The sequence below is a fragment of the Lycium ferocissimum genome, chromosome 5, assembly GCF_029784015.1.
Source record: "Lycium ferocissimum isolate CSIRO_LF1 chromosome 5, AGI_CSIRO_Lferr_CH_V1, whole genome shotgun sequence".
In the NCBI taxonomy this organism is placed as follows: Eukaryota; Viridiplantae; Streptophyta; class Magnoliopsida; order Solanales; family Solanaceae; genus Lycium; species Lycium ferocissimum.
Window position 1 is genome coordinate 56519201 of NC_081346.1, and position 23636 is coordinate 56542836.

Below are 23636 nucleotides of genomic sequence, written 5' to 3' on the forward strand. Positions count from 1 at the left end.
TGTTTGGGCGTACCCGTTTGTAGTGGCAGTAGCAGCCATTGCGTAGCTAAATATGTTATCATGGCAACGTGTATGAAGGTAGCCTCCTCGGCGTGTGTTTTGATTAGTGACATTCCCCTATATATATATGACAAACCCCCCGCTTTTTTGCGCGATATTAACCGTTATAGGTCAGTAACTCTTCGGAGATAGGTAGCTTCTACTTGCACATGTTTTGCCCTTATACTTATATCAGCTCGTTCATGCTAGTAGTGTATGACTATAGATAACAAGTGTATACGAGTGTCCAGCTCGGGCACTAGTCATGGCCTACGGGGTTGGGTCGTGACAACTATCTCTAGATGAGGACGTGGCGTATCGCGGTCACGAAAGTGCATAATCTTTGTTCAAAGTTAAAGCCGTACAGATGCGCCCAAAGACCTGCAAAAGAAATTAAAAAAAAAAGGGGACAAGTAAGTTTCGTAGAGCATGTCCAAAGCCAAGAAAGCAAAATCAGATTCTGTGGCTGATTAAAAAAAAATATACCTGAGCCAATATAGAAGAAATTTGATTGTGGTTTTCGTATATGACATAGCTCTATGAGTCTTCTTTCCGACGCCGCAAACCGTTCATGATTGCGATGTTCCTAAGTCAAGATATAAGATTTTTCGTCAGGACGCACAAGACTAATAAACCAGCGAATCAGAATTCAAGGTCTGATTCTCGATCAATATCTGAGCAAATATAGAAATAATTTGGTCGCGGTTTCCACGTACGATGTAGCTCTACGAGTCTAGTTTCCGAAACATCAAGCGGATCATGATTTCGACGTTCCTACATCGAGATATGAATTTTCTACCACAGACATGTAGGGCTGTGAAGAAAGTGACGAAAATTTTTATATTGAAAGAAAATTGCCTGATAGAGATGGGTTCAAACCAGATCGAGGGTGCTACAAATTGATGCTCAATAACCATGAGAAGACGAGGTATTTATAGGTGTCCTACAAGAGAAATCCTTGTTCTAGTTGGAGCCAAATTATGGAAAGTTTAAGCTCATACATGGAAAGTTTAAACTTATGGAAAGTTCATATTTTCTCCTAATCACAAGGAAATACCATGCAAATATGGAAAGTATAGGAGAGTTGTATATGTTGGTAATATGATTTGATCGAAACTCTAAGTGTGTTGATTGTTGATGCCAATTGAAAAGAACCATATATAATGCCCCAAAGCCGGCTATTGGACGGTATTATTATTGTCCGAAACAAATTGGGCATCCTAATTCCTTTAGGAGAAGAGGAATGCAACAGGTAACGGGATCTTCCTTATCACATACAAATTGGGTAAGCTACCTGTACAATTCGGGAAATTATTACTAAGAAGGGATGTTAGCACATTGGCATACAAGGAAAAGTCAAACCCCATTTAATGAGTATGATCTACCAAAATTTTCACAAGAGACATCAAGTGAACATTTAATTCGAAGTCCAACATATTCTTACTTGGTGTGGCATAACATTGCAATTAAAGCATCAAGTTAATACTTCAAGCCTAGTCTACAAAAGTTTGGACACTCCGACAAGCCTTGAAGCAGGGGGCATTTGTAGATGACGAAATTTCATTAAAAGTAAATTCACAAGAAATTCGAAGTATATCAAATTTAAGATATATTAGTCCAAACAAATATTATGGGCTAATATAATTGGATTAATTGCTTAAGTCCAATTGGTATGGATTTAATTGAAAGACTAATTCAATTGGACTAGTCGATCTTGTCGGACTTCACATGATGAGTCCACTCTATTAGCCCAAAGTCCATACCACGTATCAAGTGACGTGGCACGCCAAGTCAAGTCGAGGACCAATAAAATCGTGCCACGTGCATAAGTGACACAACATGTCAAGTCAATAGAAGAACCAATCAAATGTCGCCAAGTGTTCAAGTGACATGGTTCAACCAATCATATACAAACCCTAGCTCATCCCCTACAACTATAAATAGGGTCTTCACAAAGCCAAAAAAAGAAGAAAAATACATAGAGAAGCTCTCAGCCGCAAGTTCTTCCGCATACTAAGAAGTCTTCGCTCCAAGTGGTGAGCAGCAAGTTTCCATACCTCTACGTTTGTGATTAAAGCTAAGCTCCGCATTCGTAGTGAAATATCAACAACAAGTGATCTGTCCATTCAAGAACAAGCAAAGCCCTTGATTGACGGCCGTATCGTGAGGAGAAGAATCAGAGGATTACATCTTTTTATTTAAGATTTCATAAAGATTGTAACCCCCCCCCCCCCCGCGCACAAATTCTTGAAATCAAATATTATTCTTTGTCGCTATTTTTCTTGTCTTGATTATTATTTTCAGGAACGAAAGATTAGTCGTTACAAATTTGGCACGCCAAAGGGGACCATCTTTACCTCTCATCTCTTCTCTCTAATAGTCGAACTTCAAAAACACTAAGATGGCTTCCAAGAAGGTCAACTCGAAATCCGCATCCACCTTGAAACTGCACATTTGTTCTCTTATGGGAGAGTGACATACACTCTCCTTGCCACATATATGCTTATTTATTTTCTTTTTTTAATTATTTTCGCTTACGTGGAAATTTTTTTTAAAATTTGAAAAACTAAATTTTCTTTAAAAAAATGAAAAATGGATATTTAGAAAACATCTGAAAATTTGATTTTTGAAAAACCCTTTTTTTTTAAAAAAGAAAAAACAATCTGAAAACATGGATTTTTTAAAAATATGGAAAAAATGGATTTTTAAAAAAAAATATGGATAACTAGATTTTTTTAAAATGTCTTAAAAAATCTAGTTTTTCATGATTTCATTTTTTAGGACACTTTTATTTTTCAAATAAAATCTGGATTATTTAAAAAAAAAATTGGGATAAGTGTTTTTCCTTGTTAAAATGTGAAAAACTGAATTTTTATAAAAAAATGGAAAAACTAATTATTATTTTAAAAATGTGAAAACCCCCTTTTTTTAAACTAAATCTGGAAAACTAGATTTTTTATTTTATTTTATATATATAGAAAAATAATCAGTTAAGAAAAAAAATTTAAGCTTTAATGATAATTAATTAGTTTTAATTAAATGTGAAGTACCCAATTAAAAAATGACACGTGTTAGATTTTTATGCTTCTCACTCTCCCAAAGAGAGTGATATACACTCTCCTTGCTACGACAGCGCTTAGGGAGGTAATTATTCCATTTAAGAAGTTCAGGGGGGGGGGGGGGGGGGGTAATAGGACCCCTGCAAAGGTAAGGTGTTTCGTAGCAACTTTGGCCAAAGTTCGGGGGGGTAACAGTGCCTTATCCCAATCATTTTGTATTACCTGCATTGAAACATATTTCTAAAGTTATTATTACATGTTATTTTTGCTTGTATAAATAGATATCAAAGTCTTGATTATTATTAATAAAAAGAAATTCTTTTTCTTCTCATTTATTTCATTATAGAACGACATTAAGTTATATACTCAACGAGTATTTCTCACTTTTCTTTTTCCGTCTCAAAAGTAATATTTATTCTTTTATAGGAATTTTTTTACATAGATTAAAGAGGGAAAAAAATCATGATTTTAAAGAAGTAAAAGTAAAAAAGACAAGTTGATAATGTAAGGGTAAAATAGGAATTTAAAAAAGTCAATTAGGATAAAGGGGGGAGAATGACTATGATTCAAAGTTGAGGGGGAAATTTGAATTTTAAAGCCAAATTGGGGGTGATAATAATTTTCACCCTTTGCATGATAAAAGAATTCTTTTTAAAGATTTTTAACTTTTATAATATCATATAAAACTTTTTTACACTATCAAATCACTTAAACTATATTTTATATTTTAACTACAAGTAATTTTTTTAATAACTCAAATTAATTAATATTAAAACAACAACTTGCTAATAATATGGTAAACCAAATTTATTCTAACATATTTAACTACAAGTAATTGTTTTAATAATTGAAATTAATAACTTTAAAATAAGACAACAACTTGCTATAATATGGTAAATCAAATTTATTCTAACACAAATTCTTCATATTATATATATATATATATATATATATATATATATATATATATATATATATATAATATGAAAAAGGGGTCAGGACAAAGTCAAAGTAATTATAACGTTCCAAATATATATATATATATATATATATATATATATATGAAGAAAAGGGTTCAGGACAAAGTCAAAGTAATTATAACGTTCCAATTAGGAAGGTGACGTAAGCTATAGTTTATTTATTGAAGCTATGGTATTACTAACAATTACTTTGACTATTCCCCCTTTGCCTTCGCTATGGATATAGCCGTTGGAGGTCATCCGCGTCAAACACGGGGCCTTTCGTTTCCCAATCTATGTGGACCATCTCAACACTATTTTCACCTCTCCCTAACAAAAAAATTAACAAAGAGGGTTAATATCGATATTGGTCCCTCAGTTATATATAAATTCTAATTTTAATTTTTATAATAACTCACTAAGTATATTTAATTTTTACTTGAAATGTGCACTTCTGATCCTTTTGCTTATAAATATTAACAAATTTCCAGGATTATTAACCCTTCTGTTGTTTAATTATTCACGTGTTATGTAAAAAATTATATTATTACTCCATATTTGAGGAATAATATACTTCTAAAAATAATTTAAATAAAACATATTTCCGATATAAAAGGACTCAAAAAGAAATATTTTAATTAATTTAAGGTTAAATATGTTGAGTCATATATCACAAGAATCAAAATTAGAATTTACTAATAAGTGACCAAAATGATATTGTCCCTAACAAAGAAATAATGTAGACCATGTGTACATGAATTATCAAGAAAACTAGCCGTTAAGAGACCTTATAATTATTTTTCTGAAAACCATAGTATTATTATTCTGCTCACTTTGTCCTCAACCTTAACCGTTGCTCCTCTTAAAGATTCCCTCCATTTTCTCTATCTTTACTTACACATCCTCACATGCTTTCTTTCAGTAGCCCCTTCTCTTTCTTCTCCCACGAGTATTTATCCCTTTCTTTCCCATTTCTCTTCATTTAGTTTTCTTTCTCTTCTCTCAAAACATATCTTCAAAAAGCTGTAGAATACTATAGCTATAATCCATTTATTTCTCCTTCTATAAGCCTGTTTTAAGTTTATGGATAGGTGGTATACTTCATTGAGTGGATTTTACAACTACCCTTTTCGATTCTTGAATTTTTATCCACTAATAAAAGCTGGTTCTAGCTTTTCTCATGACAAGAATAAGGAAAAATGGAAGTTTTCTTTTTCTTCTTGGCATAATAATATGTTCTTGTTTTTTATGATTGTGTTTTCCATTTTCCCTATTATGTCAGCTGAGAAGTATCATTCTGATGGGATTATTGTAACTCAATCTGATTTTCAAGCTCTTAGAGCCATTAAAAATGAACTAATTGATTTTAGAGGAATCTTGAAAAGTTGGAATTTCAGTGGACTTGGAGCTTGTGCTGGTGGTTGGATAGGAATTAAATGTGTTAATGGTAAAGTTATAGCTATACAGTTACCTTATAAAGGATTAGGTGGAAGAATATCTGAAAAAATTGGTCAATTACAAGCACTTAGAAAACTTAGTCTGCATGACAATGTTATTGCTGGATCTGTTCCAACTTCTTTAAGTTTGCTTCCAAATTTAAGAGGTGTTTATCTTTTTAACAACCGGCTGTCGGGTTTGATTCCACCATCAATTGGAAGAAGTCCAATGCTTCAAACACTTGATGTTAGCAACAATCAACTCACTGGTATTATTCCTCCAAGTCTTGCAAATTCCACAAGGTTATACAGACTCAACTTGAGCTACAATGCATTTTCAGGTTCAATACCAGTAAGTTTTACTCAATCTCCTTCTCTTACTTTTCTTGCACTTGAACATAACAATCTTACTGGCTCTATTCCTGATACTTGGGGTGGTAATGTGGTTGTAAACAAGTCTTATTACCAACTTACCTTTCTTACCCTTGATCACAATCTTTTATCTGGGAAGATTCCAGTTTCAATTGGTAAGTTAAGTATGCTTGAGGAGATCAATCTTAGTCATAACCAAATTAATGGGACTATTCCTGATGAATTAGGTGGTCTATCAAGGCTTACTATTCTTGATTTATCTAATAATACCATGAACGGAACTATTCCTGCTAGTTTTTCCAACCTTTCAGCTCTTGTTACTTTGGACTTAAAGAACAATCTCTTGGATAACCAAATCCCTGATACCATGTATAGATTGAAAAAACTTTCAGTGCTGGATTTGAGTAACAACAAGTTCACTGGTCATATTCCATCCACTATTGGAAATATTTCTAGGCTCACCTCACTTCATTTATCGGGAAACAACTTCACTGGTGAAATACCAAACTCTCTTGTTTCATTGAAAAATCTGACTTCTTTGGACGTGTCTTATAACAATCTTTCTGGTATTGTCCCATCTCTTCTTTCGAAAAAGTTCAATTCAAGTGCTTTTGTTGGAAACCTAGAGCTATGTGGATATAGTCCATCAACTCCTTGTGCTTCGCCCCCACCTCAAACTCTTCCTTCTTCTCCTATTAGTGGGGCTACCAAGCCTCGTCATCGCAAACTTAGTACTAAGGATATCATTCTCATTGCATCTGGAGCTCTTCTAGTTGTTCTACTTCTTTTGTGCTGCTTGTTACTTTGCTGCTTGATTAGGAAAAAGGCAAAATCCAAAGCAAAAAACGGTAGCAAAGCTAGTGGCTTAGCTACTACCACAGGGAGAGGTGCAAAGGCAGTTCCAGCAGTAGCAGGAACTGAAGCTGAATCAGGTGAAGCTGGTGGAAAGCTAGTCCATTTCGATGGACCTTTCGTGTTTGCAGCAGACGATTTGTTATGTGCCACTGCAGAGATCATGGGGAAGAGCACTTATGGGACAGCATATAAGGCGACATTAGAGGATAATAATCAAGTTGCTGTGAAGAGGCTACGCGAGAAGATCACTAAGGGGCAGAAGGAGTTCGAAGCTGAGGTTGCTGAATTAGGAAAGATTCGACACCCGAATATATTGGCTCTTAGGGCCTATTACTTGGGACCTAAAGGAGAAAAGCTTCTTGTCTATGATTACATGTCTAATGGAAGTCTCTCATCCTTCCTCCATGGTATCTACACTCACTCTTTGTTTATATACTCTTTTTGGGAATAATTACATTTTTGGACCGCTCAAAAGAATATTAGCCAACAATGTATAGGTTGTGTGTATATATATACACACATAGAATATACATATAATATACAAAAATGTACATCTAACATACAGAATCAGTGTATTGGTTTTGTACATTTTGGATATTTCCCGTAATCAATTCCGGCTGACGGGCCAAAAATGAAAAATCCCTTATTTTTTATCATGTTGACAATCTAACAACATACTTTGTGTTCTTCTATATATGCAGCTCGAGGTCCTGAGACAACAATAGACTGGCCTACAAGGATGAGGATTGCTATCGGTATAACAAAAGGAATCTGCTTTCTGCATACCAAAGAAAACATAATACATGGGAATCTTACATCAAGCAACATACTTCTTGATGAGCAAAACAACCCAAAGATTGCAGATGTGGGCCTCTCCAGGCTTATGACTACTGCTGGAAACACAAATGTGATTGCCACTGCAGGCACGCTAGGTTACCGCGCACCAGAGCTCTCCAAAATCAAGAATGCAAGCACCAAGACTGATGTCTATAGTCTTGGAGTGATCATTTTGGAGCTCTTAACCGGAAAGTCACCTAGCGAGGCAACTGATGGTCTTGATTTGCCACAGTGGGTAGCTTCCATTGTGAAAGAGGAGTGGACTAATGAAGTGTTTGACGTGGAACTTATGAGGGATGCACCTAATATTGGTGATGAATTGCTTAATACATTGAAACTAGCTTTGCATTGTGTTGATCCTACACCAACTGCTCGACCCGAAGCTCCACAAGTACTACAGAAATTGGAGGAGATAAAACCAGAGATGATGTTAACAGCCACCAGTTCTGGAGATGATGGCACAGCAGTTCAAGAAAAGAGTGAAGAGTAAAAAAATCTGCTGAAGTATGGAAAAAGATTTAAGAGTGGAAAATTTTGAGCTTTTTTACTTGATATCTATTCTATTTGTTTATTCTTTCATTTTTTTATCTTCCAATTAGTGGGATTGTTGTTTCCTATTAAAGATCTACTAGTAAACTGTGTATATATACGAGCTTGTGATTGCTGCATAGGTTTTACTGATGAAGAAAAACATTTTGTTCAACTCATTCATTTTATTCATTGTAATGTACTAATAAAATAAATGCGGTATCTGTTTTCTCATAAGTGGTAGATATCAGATTGTTGTCGTGTTACATGTGACTATTCATATCATTGATTTCGCAAATTCATCTAAAGCTAGAGGCCAGTTTATACAATAAGGTTAAAATTGCAGTCAAGATCGTGAAGAAAGTACCTAAAATACAACTGTTGAGAAAAGACTATTGGAGATTTTGCGACATTTACTGCCCATTCATTTCTTTTGTTAGGTACTATCTTCCAGTCCATATTATATGTCTTTTAGAGTAAGGTAAGCAGCACACCCCTTAAGAAAATACATATGAAGAAGGTCTTAAGTATAAAAGCAATTGTCGAAACTAACTTCTTGTTTTTCTAAAGCGTGGAATTTTAATGAAAGAAATGTTAGAAACGATTAATATTTGAGTTTACAGCAAGATTATCGGAGTACGTAGTAACTATGAAAAACAGAGAGGTCTTCCAGAGATATTTGGCAATCAATTATTCTTCTGATAAATGACCATATTTGTGTTAGCATAGTATGAAAACATCAAAGTAATTTGCACATTTGGCTGGCCTCTCGAAAGCATGTCTAGTTTCACTAGCAGCAGTTCCCTCTTTAAGAGCTTACTTTTTCTTTTTTGGTTTAACCATCTTCAAGAGTTCTACTGATATCTGCCAACGTAGCACAAGAAATGATCTTCAATGTTTTGATCTTTCATTACTACCATAGAAAATTTGTTTCCAAAATATACATCCGTTTACCTTGGTGGTCTGATAATGCCCCCCATAAAACTCAAAATCCGAAATCTGGTTACTATTATGTAAAGTCATTTACACAACGAATAACGTTTAATTTCTCATCGTATTCTCTGTGAGATTCGACCCCAACTTAGTTGATTTTTATATTTATTGACGACCGCTTTTATGCCAGATTAAATGGTGCAATTTGAGAGTATCAACTTCCTTGTAAAACAATAAAGAAACTCTTCCATTTCCCAGGCATAATAATACAATGAAAACTCAGAAAGTGGGGGATTATTTGAATGGGGTAAAACCCGATCTTACCATGTGCACTAATCAAAATATGATACGCATGGAACGGTGACAAAACATACATGACTTAGTGGGGATAACTCCAGCTTTGACCCGTAAACATATCTGAGGTGGTCTATCTTATCCGTTGTGGATCCGAAACCTTAGCATAGGCCCATCGAGGTTCAGAGATATAACACGGGAAGCGCGACAATGCTAGATCTGGGTAAGCTCATCTAGCACCGTTCCAAGAATCTGGGATCTATTTCGACAGTTTCAAAGCTGCGCACCTAACTGTTGTGATGTGCAAGAGGATCATCATGGGGGTGAGAATCAAGGAAGACGTTATTTAGGGTTAGGTTATAAAAGCATTCCTTCTCCTCCTATGTATCCCATCTAATTTTCCATCATTACGGCTATTATATTACTCCATTGTTGTTCTCAAGCTCTAAGGCTCTTAAGCTCACGAAGAGAGTTGCCAGACAACTACACCGAAACACTCGAATAAGAATCTCTTAAGTACTTTATTCATATCATCTATTAATCTCTTTGATCATATTCTATAGTTATTATCTAGCAAATTAGCAATAACAAATTATTGCTTGGTAACTTTGATTTGTGTGTCTACTGTCTTGAACCATTAAAAAAATTTAATTGTTACTCTAAGTCAAGAATTTAAGGGTAAACAATATCACCAACGAATAAGCATAATTCTTAGGAAGATTAATTGAGGAAAAAAAAATTCTTTTGTCGAAATGAATCTGGGATTTCGCATATTTACCAAAATATCTAATTTTATATGAATTTCAAGCATTGATCAAATTTTCAAACTGAAATTTATTTATCTAAAAACTACATAAATGCAGTATACAATAATATCTTAAAACTAAAAACATAAAATGTTTGAAAAAGCTATATTAAAAGAAAGAATATAAGAATAGTGTCATGTACATAATTTACGCGTGAAGTACTAATAAGTAATTAGTCCCTCTATCCAATTTATGTGTTTTATTTAGAAATAATTTAACTTTAAACTTTTCTTTTTATCTTTAATGAAATGATTTACAGCCACACAAATATTTATGACTCGTTTTAGACCACAAGTTTAAAAAAAATTCATTTTTTTCTTAAATTTCATATCTAGTCAAACTATATCTCATAAATTAGAATGAGATTACAATACAAACTTATAAATGGACACAAAAAATAACTACTCCTTTCAACCAATTACTATAGTACGAAATTACCAATCAGTGGAACTGTTCTCATCCCCTCTAGTCCTCTACTATATACTCTACATACTCGTGTTCTATTGTTTAACGCAATTCACAACTTTCGAATGAGCACCCAAGTTGTTAAATTTTGTTTTTGTCTCTCACATAAATATATAAATTATATAAAATCTTTTTCTGTTTTAAAAATTAACAGATTCAAAATATTATACTTTTGGACCATCAATTTATGAAACAATAAAAGATCACACAACTTATATTTCATGTGTTAGATACAAAGTAAACTTTTTTGTATTTTTACAATGATAAAATATTTGATTAAATAAAAAGTTTTTAAAATTTTAAATATAAAACGTTTCATTATTTTTACCAAAACATGTTATATAAATTTTTTTAAAAAGTACTACTTCCGCTATTTTAATTTATGTGATAGTTTTAGCTGGATACGGAGGTTAAAAAGAATTTGTGGTCTAAAATAAGTCACAGATAATTGTGTGACTATACATCATTTCATTAAGGATAAAATAGATATTTTAAAGTTGAATTATTACTCCTTCTGTCTCAATTATATGAAAGTGTTTATACAGTAAATATATAAATAAAAGAAGACTTTAGAAATTTGTGTCTGAAATAAGCTATAATTACGGTCAAATCTCTCTGTAATTGTCATTCGTTATAATAACATTTCGCTATAACGGCCTGATTTTCTCCGGAACCGATTTTTTATGTTATATTTTACTTCTCTATAATAACATTCTGTCTATAACAGCAATGACATTCATTATAGCGATAAATTACCTCTCTATAACAGCCACAGTCAAATATTGTGTAATAATATTTTGTAAGAAATATGTTATCTATAAAATAAAATATTAAAATATTTATGATAATCATCATTAATGTCATGTTCATAGTAAATTTTAAGTACGAATATCTAAAAATCTTCAATTATATTATTAAGCTCTTAGACAGCCTTTAAGGGAAAGCTATTGAATTCCCTTTTCCTGAAAGTTTGAAACAAAAATCTTCGTCGATTCAAAACGTCATATTATTACTTTAGAGGGAAATTATGAAACAATCTACAATTTTAGAATTCTTACATCAAACTTGAAAATTTAAATGCATATGTTCCTTAGATTTTAATTCTTTATCGGTATGGTATAACTAGTTATGGATTTCTTAGTAATTTATTAGTCTTTTCAATTTTTAATTAATGAAATATGAAAATCAATTGGGATTTTAAAATTAGCAAGTATTTTTGGTTTCGTTTATACTAACATAAAAAGTAAAAAAAAAAAAAAAGTTTTTTTCGTACTTTTGTTTATAACATCTAAATAAAATCTAAACATCAAATGCCAGTATACATACATAGCAACACCTCACTATAACAACCATGAAATTTTCGAACAAACGCTGTCATTATGGAGAGGTTTGACTGTATTTGTGTGATTATAAATAATCTCATTAAGGGCAAAATGAGAAATTTAAAGTTAAATTACTATTAAATATAAAAAGTTATTATTCTTCTTGGGACACAATAAAAAGAAAAAAATGTCACATCAACTAAAATGAAGAGAACACTAAATATAGAAAGATATTATTCTTTTTAGAATTTATTAAAAAAAAATCACATAAATTAAAATGAAGTAAATACCCTTTTTACCAACACAAGTACATTATAACACATATTGATCTGAAGTGAAAAAAAAAAAAACTCCATTAAAATTGTAACGATACTTAAACGAGGAAAGACGACAAAACAACAAGATCCACATACAAATCTATAGATTACCCATATTGAATAAAAAGTATTTTCCATTTCAAATTGAATTTAGTCACCACATCAATTCACTTTCTTGACCTAAATCATGGATGATCTGCCTATACACAATATTCAAATCTCAGGCACTACTCTCACCTCTTTCCTGTACTGTCTCTTTTCTTCCTCTAGCGACATCCATGGTCTCCTCTTCGGCCACGTGTCTCAGAACGAAGGTAAATAAGTTTTTTTTTTTTTTTTAGTCTAAAAAAAAGTCATATATATTTGTGTAATTATAGATTATTTTACTAAGGATAAAATTAAAACACTCTAAGATTAAATTATTGTTACTTCCATCACAATTTAAGTGTCTTAGTTTGACCGAAAGTGGAGTTGAAGAAATAAAAAATAAATTTAAATCTTGTGATGTTAAATTTATCATATTGAATGTTGGAATTGAAAAACTTACTAAATATAAAAAGGGGAAAAGGGTCAAATATACCCTTCTACTTTAGTTTATTAGCTAACTTTGTCCTCCGTTAGGCAAAGTAGTCAAATATACCCCTCCCGTTACAAGTTGGGGCCAAATATACCCCTACCGTTAGCAAAGTTTCAAAAATACTCCTCATTTCTAACATATTTTTACATAAACAAGTCTAGTCATTGAATTGGGTGACATGGACGCCACATGACATTTCACTTATTCTCTGTGGTGCCTACGTGGCAATTTTTTTTAAAAAACAATCTGGAAAATTGATTTTTCTAAAAACAAATCTGTTAAAAATGGCTTTTATTAAAAATTTAAATTTTTTTTGATTTTATAAAACCCGCTTCTTAAAAAAAAATTCTGGAAAATTGGGTTTTTTTATTAAAAAATTTGGAAAATGAGTTTTTTTTTTAAAAAAAATCAATTTTTCAGATTTTTTAAAATTAATCCAAATTTTGAAAAAATAAAAATTAGAACATTTTTTGTTTTTTTTTTTAAAATACTTTACATTTTTCCAGATTTAAAAAAAAAATCGTTTTCCAGATTTTTAACTAAAATATCCAATTTTTGAGAATATATTTTAAAAAAAAGGTTTTTATTAAAACAAAAAAGTTCCAAAATTTTAATAAAAACTACTCTCTCCATTTCAATTTATGTGAACCCATTCGACTGGACACGACATTTAAGAAAGAGTGAAGACTTTTGAAACTTGTGGTTCAAAATAAGTTTTGAATATTTGTGTGGCTGTAATTCATAAAGTGAATTTGTTTCCAAATTAGGAAAGAGGTCATTCATTTTGGCACAGACTAAAAAGAAAATAGGTTCACATAAATTGAAACAGAGGGAGCATTTTTTTTCAGATTTGGTTTAAAAAAATCAATTTTCTAGATTGTTTTTTAAAAAATTGTCACGTAGGCACCACATAAAATAAGTTAAATGCCATGTGGCGTCCATGTCACCCAATTCCAATGACTAGACTTGCTTATGTGGGAATATGCTAGAAATGAGGGGTATTTTTGAAACTTTGCTAACGGTAGGGGGTATATTTGGCCCCAACTTGTAACGGGAGGGGTATATTTGACTACTTTGGCTAACGGAGGCCAAAGTTAGACAATAAACTAAAGTAGAGGGGTATATTTGACCCTTTTCCCTATAAAAAGAGACATTTTTATTGGGACACATAAAAAAGAAAAGTAAAACATTTAAATTGAAATAGAAGGAGTACTAAGTATAGAAACTTATCATTCTTTTAGGATTGACTAAAAAATGAAAGAATATCACATAAATAAAGATCAAAAGTGTAAATATTTGTACTGTAATCTTAAATTGTTGAAATTGAAAAATTTACTAAATATAAAAAGATACACTTCTTTTGAGACAGACTAAAAAGAAAAGTAAAGTACTAAATTGAGAAGAGAAAGTACTTGATATAGAACCATATCACTCTTTTTAAAATTAACTAAAAAAATAAGAGAGTGCTACATATCTGGAGATGAAAGCAATACTTTTCTCATCAGCAGAAGTATAATATAACACAGATTGATCTGAAGTTAACAGTCAAGAAAACTCCAATAAAATTGGAACGATACAGAAAAGAAAAACAAACAAAATAGAAGACACAGCAAGCATAGAAATTGAAAGTTGCATATATTTATTGATATAGTAAAGCGTTTCCTTAACCTAGTTTTGTCCATCGCCAAATCACGGATAAACAAAATCCAAATCTTCTGCACAACTCTCACCTCTCTTCTCTACCGTCTATTCTCTTCCTCCGGTGACATCTACGGTCTCCTTTTCGGCCACGTGTCTAAAAAATGAAGGTAACTAATTTTTTTTAAAGTTTATAATTTAAAATAAATTATATATATTTGTGTAATTATAGATTCTTTTACTAAGCTTAAAATAGACGCTCTAAAGTTAAATTATTATTCTTTTTTCCTCATAATCTAACTGTCTTATTTTAACTGCACACAAAATTTAAAAAGTAAAAGGAGATATTTAAATCTTGTGATCTTAAACTTATTATGTGTATAAATATTAAAATTAAAAACTTACTAAATATAAAAATAAAACATTCTTTTTAAAAAATAAGACACTTAAATAAAATGAGTACTAAATACTAAAACATATCATATTTTCTAGTATTAACTGGAAAAAAAAATGTCACATAAATGTAAATGAAAAAAATATCTTTTTCACCGGCACAAGTGCAATATAACACAGATTGATCTGAAGTTAACAATCAAGAAAACTCCAGTAAAATTGGAACATGTAGAAAAGAAAAGAAAACAAAAGACAACATACAAACATACAAATTATAGGCTACCAATATTCATAAAAAGCATTTGCCCACAATTCACATGCTTGACCTAAATCATGGATGATCTGCCAATAAACAAAATTCAAATCTCCGGCACAACTCTCACCTCTCTTCTCCACCGTCTATTCTCATCTCCAGGCGATATACACGGTCTCCTATTCGGCCACGTGTCCTTCTCCACCACCACCCCGCTCTCCGACGACCTCACCTCCGCCACGTCATCCTCTGGCCCCACTCTCACCGCCACTATCACTAATTTCCTCTCTATCCCATCTCACTTCCCTCTCCCTTTACATCAAAATGACAATTCTACCCTTCTTCTTGGTTGGTTTTCAGGTCGCCGTAAAACCCCTTTAAGACCTTCTTTAAATGATTCCCAAACTACCCTTTCTCTAACTTCTTCATCTTCTTACCATTTCACCCCGCAAGATTCACCTTGTCCACTTTCACTCCCACCATCTTTGTTCCTTTTACTAACAACCCCTTTTCAAGAACAACTAATACACACCCATGAATACAAATGTTATCAGTATCGTGTTTCAAGTGTCACATTTGAGCCCAGAAGTTTGGATATTGTTAACATTGGTCCATCATTTCGATCAAATTACGGCTCTTTCAGTCCTATTTCGCCGTTTCCTACAATGGCATGTGATTTAAGGGGACCTAATGCGATGGTTGAAGATGAAAAGATTGAATCTTTGGTGGGTATTAAGAGGGGTTTGAAGGATCAGAAAGAATTGGATTTGTGTGCTGAAGGTTTTGAAATTGGGAGATTAGGTAAGTTGATGGGATCCGATGCGTCGAATTATACGGCTGAATTGGAGAGTTTGTATGATAAAATGCTTGTTAAGCTTGATAGTTTGGCTAGATTGGTGGAAAAAAGCTCTGCTAAGGTTCTTGAACAGGTATGATTGAAATAAAAAAATAGGGAAATTACACTCTACTGGGAGAAAATATTTACGCCACGTAGCGCATATTTTGAGTTTGTTACCCGGCTTAGCCCATATTTGTGTATAAATACGGTTGATACATTATGTATAATGCTTTCCCAGGCATAATGTTGTATAATATTGTATATTGGGCTACGTGACGTAATATTTTATGTTGGGCTTTATATTTTTGAAAATTTCCAAAAATAATAAAGCCGGGAGTATTTACATTTCGATTTTGTGCTCTATACACAACTAGCTTGGGGTTTTGAGGCATGCATAATTGTTGTTGTTCTACTTATTTTGGATATTGATGGGTTGAACTTTATATTTATACTGATTTGAAATGCTGGCAGGAAAACCATAATATGAAGTTAAGGAGCAAGGTTGCAGGCTTGGAATGAATTTTGATAATTCAGGTGGAATTTCTCCTTTTGTAAGGTAAAAATCTGCTCGTCTCATGCACATATGTGATTTTCAGGTAATAACAATTAACAACTGTTTGGCATGTTAGTAAATATTTCAATGATCTCATGTGCGAAAATCTCCCTTGTCTTGTGCGCGGAGCATTATGATATTCTTTGTTTCATTGTGTTTCGTTATGCATTTGGTAGTGACGGTTGATTCCCTGTCCTACAGTTGTACCTTTACCTGTCTGCACGGTCAGCTTTTAGTGGTTTCCATCAGCAATTCGATATAACGATTTGGATTAACTAACAATATCTTTGCAAATTATATATGTTCCTTTTAGGTGTTGCATCACGCATGCGTGCATATAGTAAATGCAATTGTGCCATATACATTTGATTTCTTAGGATTTCAATCAATTCTTGCTGTAGAAGAATAATAGATAAGACAAATGAGCGTAATTATCGTTATTTTTTTTTCTTTCTTAGACAACCATTGAATGTTGAAGACCTTAGCGGATAGAAAATATTTGAATATTATATCCTTAAAAGGTGGTTAAGTTCTGATTCACATATGAAATATTTATACTCATATGACTGCATGTGAAATAGACAACCATTATGTGTAGAAGAAATCATAGCAGACAGAGAGAACATTTGGATGTGATATTTTTGAAAGTGTTTCAGGTTTATCTCTTCAGATTGCATGGGCTATATTAGTGGTAACTAAAATTGAGTGTAGCTAAAGTGGGACGAGTTACCTCAGATGCTTGGAGGATTGATGTTCATTGTTGTTCAGAAGAAGTGAAGCGGCTGCTCAAAAATGAAATTAAGGATATGATGTGAGCTTAGCACTTGGTCATTGGTCCTTATGTTTTTCAAGCTTCCTCGTGCTAGATCCAGATTTATCCAAAATAATGGTAACCGAACAACAGGAATATTTTCATAACTTTTAGATGCAGTATTCGGGTGCTCTGGATCATAACCTAGTACTAGTAACCTATGTTGCTCGGAGTCTTATGTCACAGCCCAACCGGCGGGTCATGACGGGCACCCGGAGCTAACCTACCGAGCGCCACAACACGTACATGCATATCATATCCATACCTGAGTGGGCCATCATGCTAATTCATAAATATCATATACTGTGTGGAACACAAGCCCAAAAGATAATATACATATATCATCAAGCTAATCCCAAGTATACATGCCGACAAGGGTATCAAAATGAGGATACAATAAAACATAGACCTAGAAGGTCATGGAACATCTGACTGTGCATATTTGTCTACGAGCCTCTACTGGATTGCATAACATCATAAGGACGGGACAGGACCCCGCCATGCCCATATGTACATAAAAGAGTCATACCAACTGGACTGCTACTCTGGAACAAGTGGAGTGCTCCTGTACAACCGCTGAGAAGGCAACCTAGGAGTCTGATCCGTCTTCCTGTCTACCTGCGGGCGTGAACGCATCGTTCACAAACAAAAGGACATTAGTACGAATAATGTACCGAGTATGTAAGACGGTAATATAACATAACAAACATATATGGTAGAGAAGAAGAATAAGAATCAACCTGGCACTTCTGATTTACCGATGAGAATCTAGTATATATGCCTCTCTATACTCTCGTATGCTTTACTACATCTATGTACAATACTGTGGCTCTGACCTACTTATCATCCTGGTGCTATCTACCCAACTGATTAGTGGTAACTGCCCAACCGGTTGTAGCGCGGTGGTAACTGCACATCCGATTATCACCGGATGGTAGAGCGCATGTTATAACTGCTCGACTGATCAGTGGTAACTGCCCGACCGGCCGTAGCTCGGTGATAATATCTGCCCAACCAGCCGTAGCATGGTGATAAATACATATCTGCTCGACTGGCCGTAGCTCGGTGGTATAACTGCCCAACCAGCCGTACCATGGTGGTAAATAGTGATACATAATCTGCCCAACTGGCCGTAGACCAGTGGTAAATATAATCGACATCATAACCAGACCCCTGTGGGTAATTTCTATGCACTTCTCATAATCATCGCTTATCCGTTAATGCCTACATGATCACATTAGACTTATAAGCACATTTCTGGACCATTAAGACTTCTTCCCGATTAACTAAACCTTAGTCAATTCCTGGATGTATCATAAGCCTTATCTTCTAGCATTAAGTACCTCATTAGAGATCTTACAACTAGCATACTATACATGTCTTACAAAATATTCCTTGAGAACACATTTCTAAATTCATCGGAGTGACGTAAGGTCGTTATACCTCCGATTATCTTTATGGATCTTTCATCGTAGGTATATCTCATCTTGAAGGAATCAAGGACTATAAGATGAGATCAACAGTCATAAGATAAGATCAATAACATAAGCTTCCAATATTTCTAGGAATGGAGTCATTATGAAGGACATTTGTATATGTTCGTATCAATATGATCATGCCATAAGAAAGAACGGGACAACCTTAACATACCTCAAGTCATCCAAGCAGTCCAACAATTGAGCTAATCACAACTAGCACGCCAATCCTATAACAAGGAATACATATGCAAACTTAGATGGCGCTAGTATATCACGTATATCAACGATAACTTGATTCTAAAGTAAAATGGGCAGCATTTCCCCTTACTCTCCAATCACCTTAACATATACAACAACAAGCTTACGAAAGTCCTTAAATACTCCTTTCACTGCCTATACAAAGTATACCAATAATCTCATCAACACACCAACCACATTAGATACCATCCATATACATGGAAATTAGCTCAACAACACAGCCACAACATGCTCAAAACAGTTCATGAACTCAAAACTACAACACAACACTTTATGACCTTTCCTCCATAACTATTTTCACTTTTAAGACTTGCTAAACCTTCAAATCAACTCAACATAAGAGATAAGATTAAGAACATACCTTATAGTTGAAGAACTTCAACTCACACAACTTGCTTCAAGATCAAACTCACCACAACATCAAGTACAAGCAAGAACAATCACTTTTCATGAACTAGTTGAGGATTTTATGGCTTGATCTTCTCTTGATTTGATTTGGGATGTTTATGGATGTTTGAGAGAGATTAGAAGGTCACTAGGGATTTATTTTGGTGAAAAAAATGAGGCCCAAGTCGTGGAAACGTCAATTTATAGGCCAGAACAAAATGTCCACCGACATAAATTTTCTGGAATTTTCGGGCAAAGTACGGCCAAAGAGTGCGGGCCGTACTTCAAAGTACGTCCCGTACTCCAGAATTGTGATCTGTCAGTTGCATTGGAAAGAAGACTCGTTGAACTTGAATTTACATAGGTTATGCATTCCATAACTCCTCATATTCTAGGAGATATACCTCTCTCAAGTCGGACCAAAATTCTTGTTCAAATTTCTGCCAAGTTTTTCCCAAATCTTTGACAAGCTTAATTTCTTCGATTCGCTTGATCCCGGAACCTTTAGACACTTGCTTAGCACTTGGTAGAAGTCTTCCTTAACCTTATAAGGGTTCCATAATCTCTCCGGGCTTACGTTAGTTTACTTACAATGCAAACGACGCGAAAATTTTTGAGGTGTAACATCTTCACTTTCGGTGCCGCACCTGTGTCGACACGACGTGGGTGTGGGTGTGGGATCCGTACCCAACCTGGTCAACCAATTTTGGATACTTTGACCAAAATCGAGAGAGAAATTCCGGACAGATTTAATGATTTATGTAATCAAAACAAAAGCTACGGTGAAATTGAAGAAAATGGAATAACTTGTACATAGAAATTTCTATGTCACTCCTTTTTCCTTTTATCTCCTTCCGAGATTCTCCTCTTGATCAAAATTTTCTCCTCAAGTTTTCCCCATATCTCATAAATTAGGTTTTATAACTCTATTTTAAGAATTTTGAATTATTTTTTGCTGAAACCCCTCACCCGTATCCGTACCCACGAATCTTAAAATTTAGATCATGATGAATCCGACCTCTAGATCCCTACCCGTATCCGACACCCGCACCTGAGTTCGAGCAACCTAGCTAGTAACATAACAAGTACGATATTGATACCATTCAACTGAATGTAAGGGAATAAGAACTGCATCTCAATTGTTCTCCTATCACCAATGAGCATATACTCCCTCTGTCCCAATTTATGTGATACACTTTCCTTTTTAGTCTGTCCTAAAAAGAATGATATATTTCCTTACTTGGCAACAATTTAACTTTAAACTTTACCTTTTATGGTTAACGAGATGATCTATGACCACACAAATATCTTTGGCTTATTTTAGACCACAAGATCAAAAGTCTTCCTTTATTTCTTAAATTCCGTGCCCAGTCAAACTATATCACATAAATTGAGACGGAGGGAGTACTATTTTCCCTTTTAGGTTATTCTGGACTTTTCAATAGCTACGGTGTTTTATTGGAATAGGTTTCGTGGGACTCTTTCAATCTAACAAGAAGATTTCAACTCTCACCTTATAGCTGGTTCTAAATCTTGTACGGGATGTAGAGAGTGTAATATCTCTAGCCGATAACTTCCGCATTGGTACTCATGCTTAGCATGGTTTCCACGTCAACAACAAGGCCTTGGAGTGCTGTAAATACTCGTGGAAACCGAGCTTTCAAGTCAAACAGATTAAACGAGTAGAAGAAGGAAAATGCAGCCCAGAGACATGGAGTACAATTGGCTCCACGATTAGAGAATGTGAAGCCAGTTAGATATGGAGCAAAGGAACATCAAGACCCAAACGCCTCCACTATTCATTTGTTGACATTTGGTGGCAGCTAAGTGGCCAAACGGCTCCACGATTGCTAATCATGGGCATATTTTGGGTGTTTACTATTCTGGTCCGAATTGTATTTTAGGGACCCTTTTGAGGCTATTTGGACCTTGTTTATTAGTTCTTAGACCTAGTATAAATAGCCTTGTTTCCTTTTTGCGAAGGTTTATACTTTGATGAATGATGAGATATTCTCTTTCAATGTTGCACACTCTTGTTAGATTAGATTAGGGTTAGCTTAGTTCTCTTCTTCGTCTTCATTGAATTATTACCATAGTTAGTTAATTCTTGTGGAGTTCTCTACTTCTTGTCTTGGAGTGTTTCTTAATTTGAACGTTTATCTAATTGGTGCCAAAGGTAGGGGTAAGGTCTTCGTACATCCTCCCCTCTCCCGGCCTCATGTTGTGGGATTACACTGGGTATGTTGTTGTTGTGCTAGATAATTCTAACCCTTATCCTTATTCCACATATCCCTTTACATGTTTTTCATCCGACCTTCATAGTGTTCTTGTGGTTTGGTCAAATTCATAACCCCCTTCTTTGAGTCTTCCTGGGTCGAGAGTTATCACTAGCTCAGTGAAGTTGATGAAGGAAATAAGAGGCTCTTACAACTGATTTCATCTTGATACTATATCAGCTTCTTCATCTAAGTAGTATTGTTTCATTGGTTGTAATTGCTCGAGTAGAGCAATAAATGGTGTTCATAGGTGAAAAAAGAAACTTCACTCATCACCCACCCAACCCCACACCTCAAAAACAGAGAAAATGAAATTCTCCTTCTCTGATTACTCCTTTTTTTTTTAATTTATTTTTTAATAGGTAATGTAGGGATTTTATAAATGTAAAAACAGCACTAAGAAAATGCTGGAAAGGAATACATCCAAAGAGGACTTTACAATGAGTGTAAAGAATTAAGAAAATGAACATTCTCTGTGTACTCTATTCTAGTACTTCGTTTCTCTTAAAGCTTCTCAAAGGCTCTCATATAACGTCTAAAAGAAAACGGGTTTGTCATGGACTCGTATTGGATTTAAAAGTAGACCAGACTGGATGATGTGTGTAACTCACTGCCTTCTCTCTTTTCTAAGGAAATGGACACGTACGTAACTATGTTTTCCTAGCTTTTTGTGGTAGTGGAATGGAACATTTTATTGCTGTCTTACTAAAATTGCAATAGACGTTCCCTCATCCTCCTCGTTGCCTCTGCTCATTAATAAGTTGTCTATTTGACTGGTCGAACAGAGACGAAAGTCGGCCATAGTGATCCGGGAGTCCCGTGTGGAAGGGCTCTCGCTCAACGGATCAAAGGTACGCCGGGGATAACAGGCTGATGACTCCCAAGAGCTCTTATCGACGGAGTCGTTTGGCACCTCGATGTCCCCCATTAAGGCATTAACTCTGTGATGCCTGATAGGGAACTGGACCATAGTTCTTTATACTCTAGGTTAGGAGGAGTTGCAGGAAGATGTCCTATACAGGCTTCATTGTGCTGATAGAACCAATGATCCCGTTACTATAAATGCGAAGAAACTCTCCATAATTTTGTTATTGATGGGGACCAAAGAGGGAAAAAAAACTCCTAAGCCAATCGACCAAATAGAGTGTTGGGGACCTCAAAGTAGGAGGAGAACATGCAGAGTGGAACATCAGGTTATTGATCAATTGCATAGTTTGAAATTGAAAGGTTTGCCATCTCTTGTGGAGAAATGCATGTTCATTTCTCTAGTTGCATTATGAAGTCCAGATTTTTCTTGTACCCTACTAGCTATGCACTCTGGATGAACCTGCATAATGTTGCCTGCTTTCATGTCTCCTTGAAAGGGAAGGAAGAACCCTGTCTTTTATCTGAGATACTCTATTTTTTGTCTGACTCGTAGATCACCTGCCGGTGAGGACAGCTGCCGATGAAGCCTTTGCAGCTTGATGTGTTAGATTAAATAACAGAATTGCTGCTTGTGGTTGTGCATTTTTGATGAACTGAATTGAAGATCTCCACAGCTTTTTCTGCTATTCCCAAATGTATTTCTAGTATGTGTATGTTTAACCTTGTTTTTATTAACAGACAGCCTTCTTTGTTCATATTCCCCAATTGGTTAAAAGTTTCGCTTAGTTTGGGATTGGTCCAAGACAAATGGCTTGGACTTCTTCTTTTATATACATTTTGTACTTGTTCTATTAAGATCGTTGTTATTATCCTGCTGCGGTAAGAGCAATTAGAAGATTCAGAACCAGCAAGGCAATGAATGATGCGATTGCTTCCTGATGGATTAGACGCATGTCTGGAGTTTGAATCCTGTTGCAAACAAAACTTGAAACCTGATATTTAAGTGGAGAAGCATATAGGTGCAAGTCCCAATATCCATCTGTGTTTCAGTCAAGGCTAGAATTCCTTGGTTAAAAAGATAAGCA

At 34.4% G+C, this 23636-nt stretch overlaps 2 protein-coding genes across 2 annotated transcripts; both read left to right on the forward strand.

Moving 5' to 3' along the window:
• The first annotated feature begins 4894 nt into the window (after positions 1-4894).
• On the forward strand, positions 4895-8323 carry LOC132056919 (probably inactive leucine-rich repeat receptor-like protein kinase IMK2). The gene is made up of 2 exons (XM_059449328.1): positions 4895-7127; positions 7422-8323. The coding sequence occupies exons 1-2, from the start codon at positions 5141-5143 to the stop codon at positions 8045-8047; spliced, it is 2613 nt and encodes an 870-aa protein (XP_059305311.1). The 5' UTR covers positions 4895-5140; the 3' UTR covers positions 8048-8323.
• Positions 8324-15069: 6746 nt separating this feature from the next.
• LOC132056921 (uncharacterized) lies at positions 15070-23420 on the forward strand. The gene is made up of 3 exons (XM_059449331.1): positions 15070-16012; positions 16393-16477; positions 23105-23420. The coding sequence occupies exons 1-2, from the start codon at positions 15164-15166 to the stop codon at positions 16438-16440; spliced, it is 897 nt and encodes a 298-aa protein (XP_059305314.1). The 5' UTR covers positions 15070-15163; the 3' UTR covers positions 16441-16477; positions 23105-23420.
• The last annotated feature ends 216 nt before the right edge of the window (positions 23421-23636 follow it).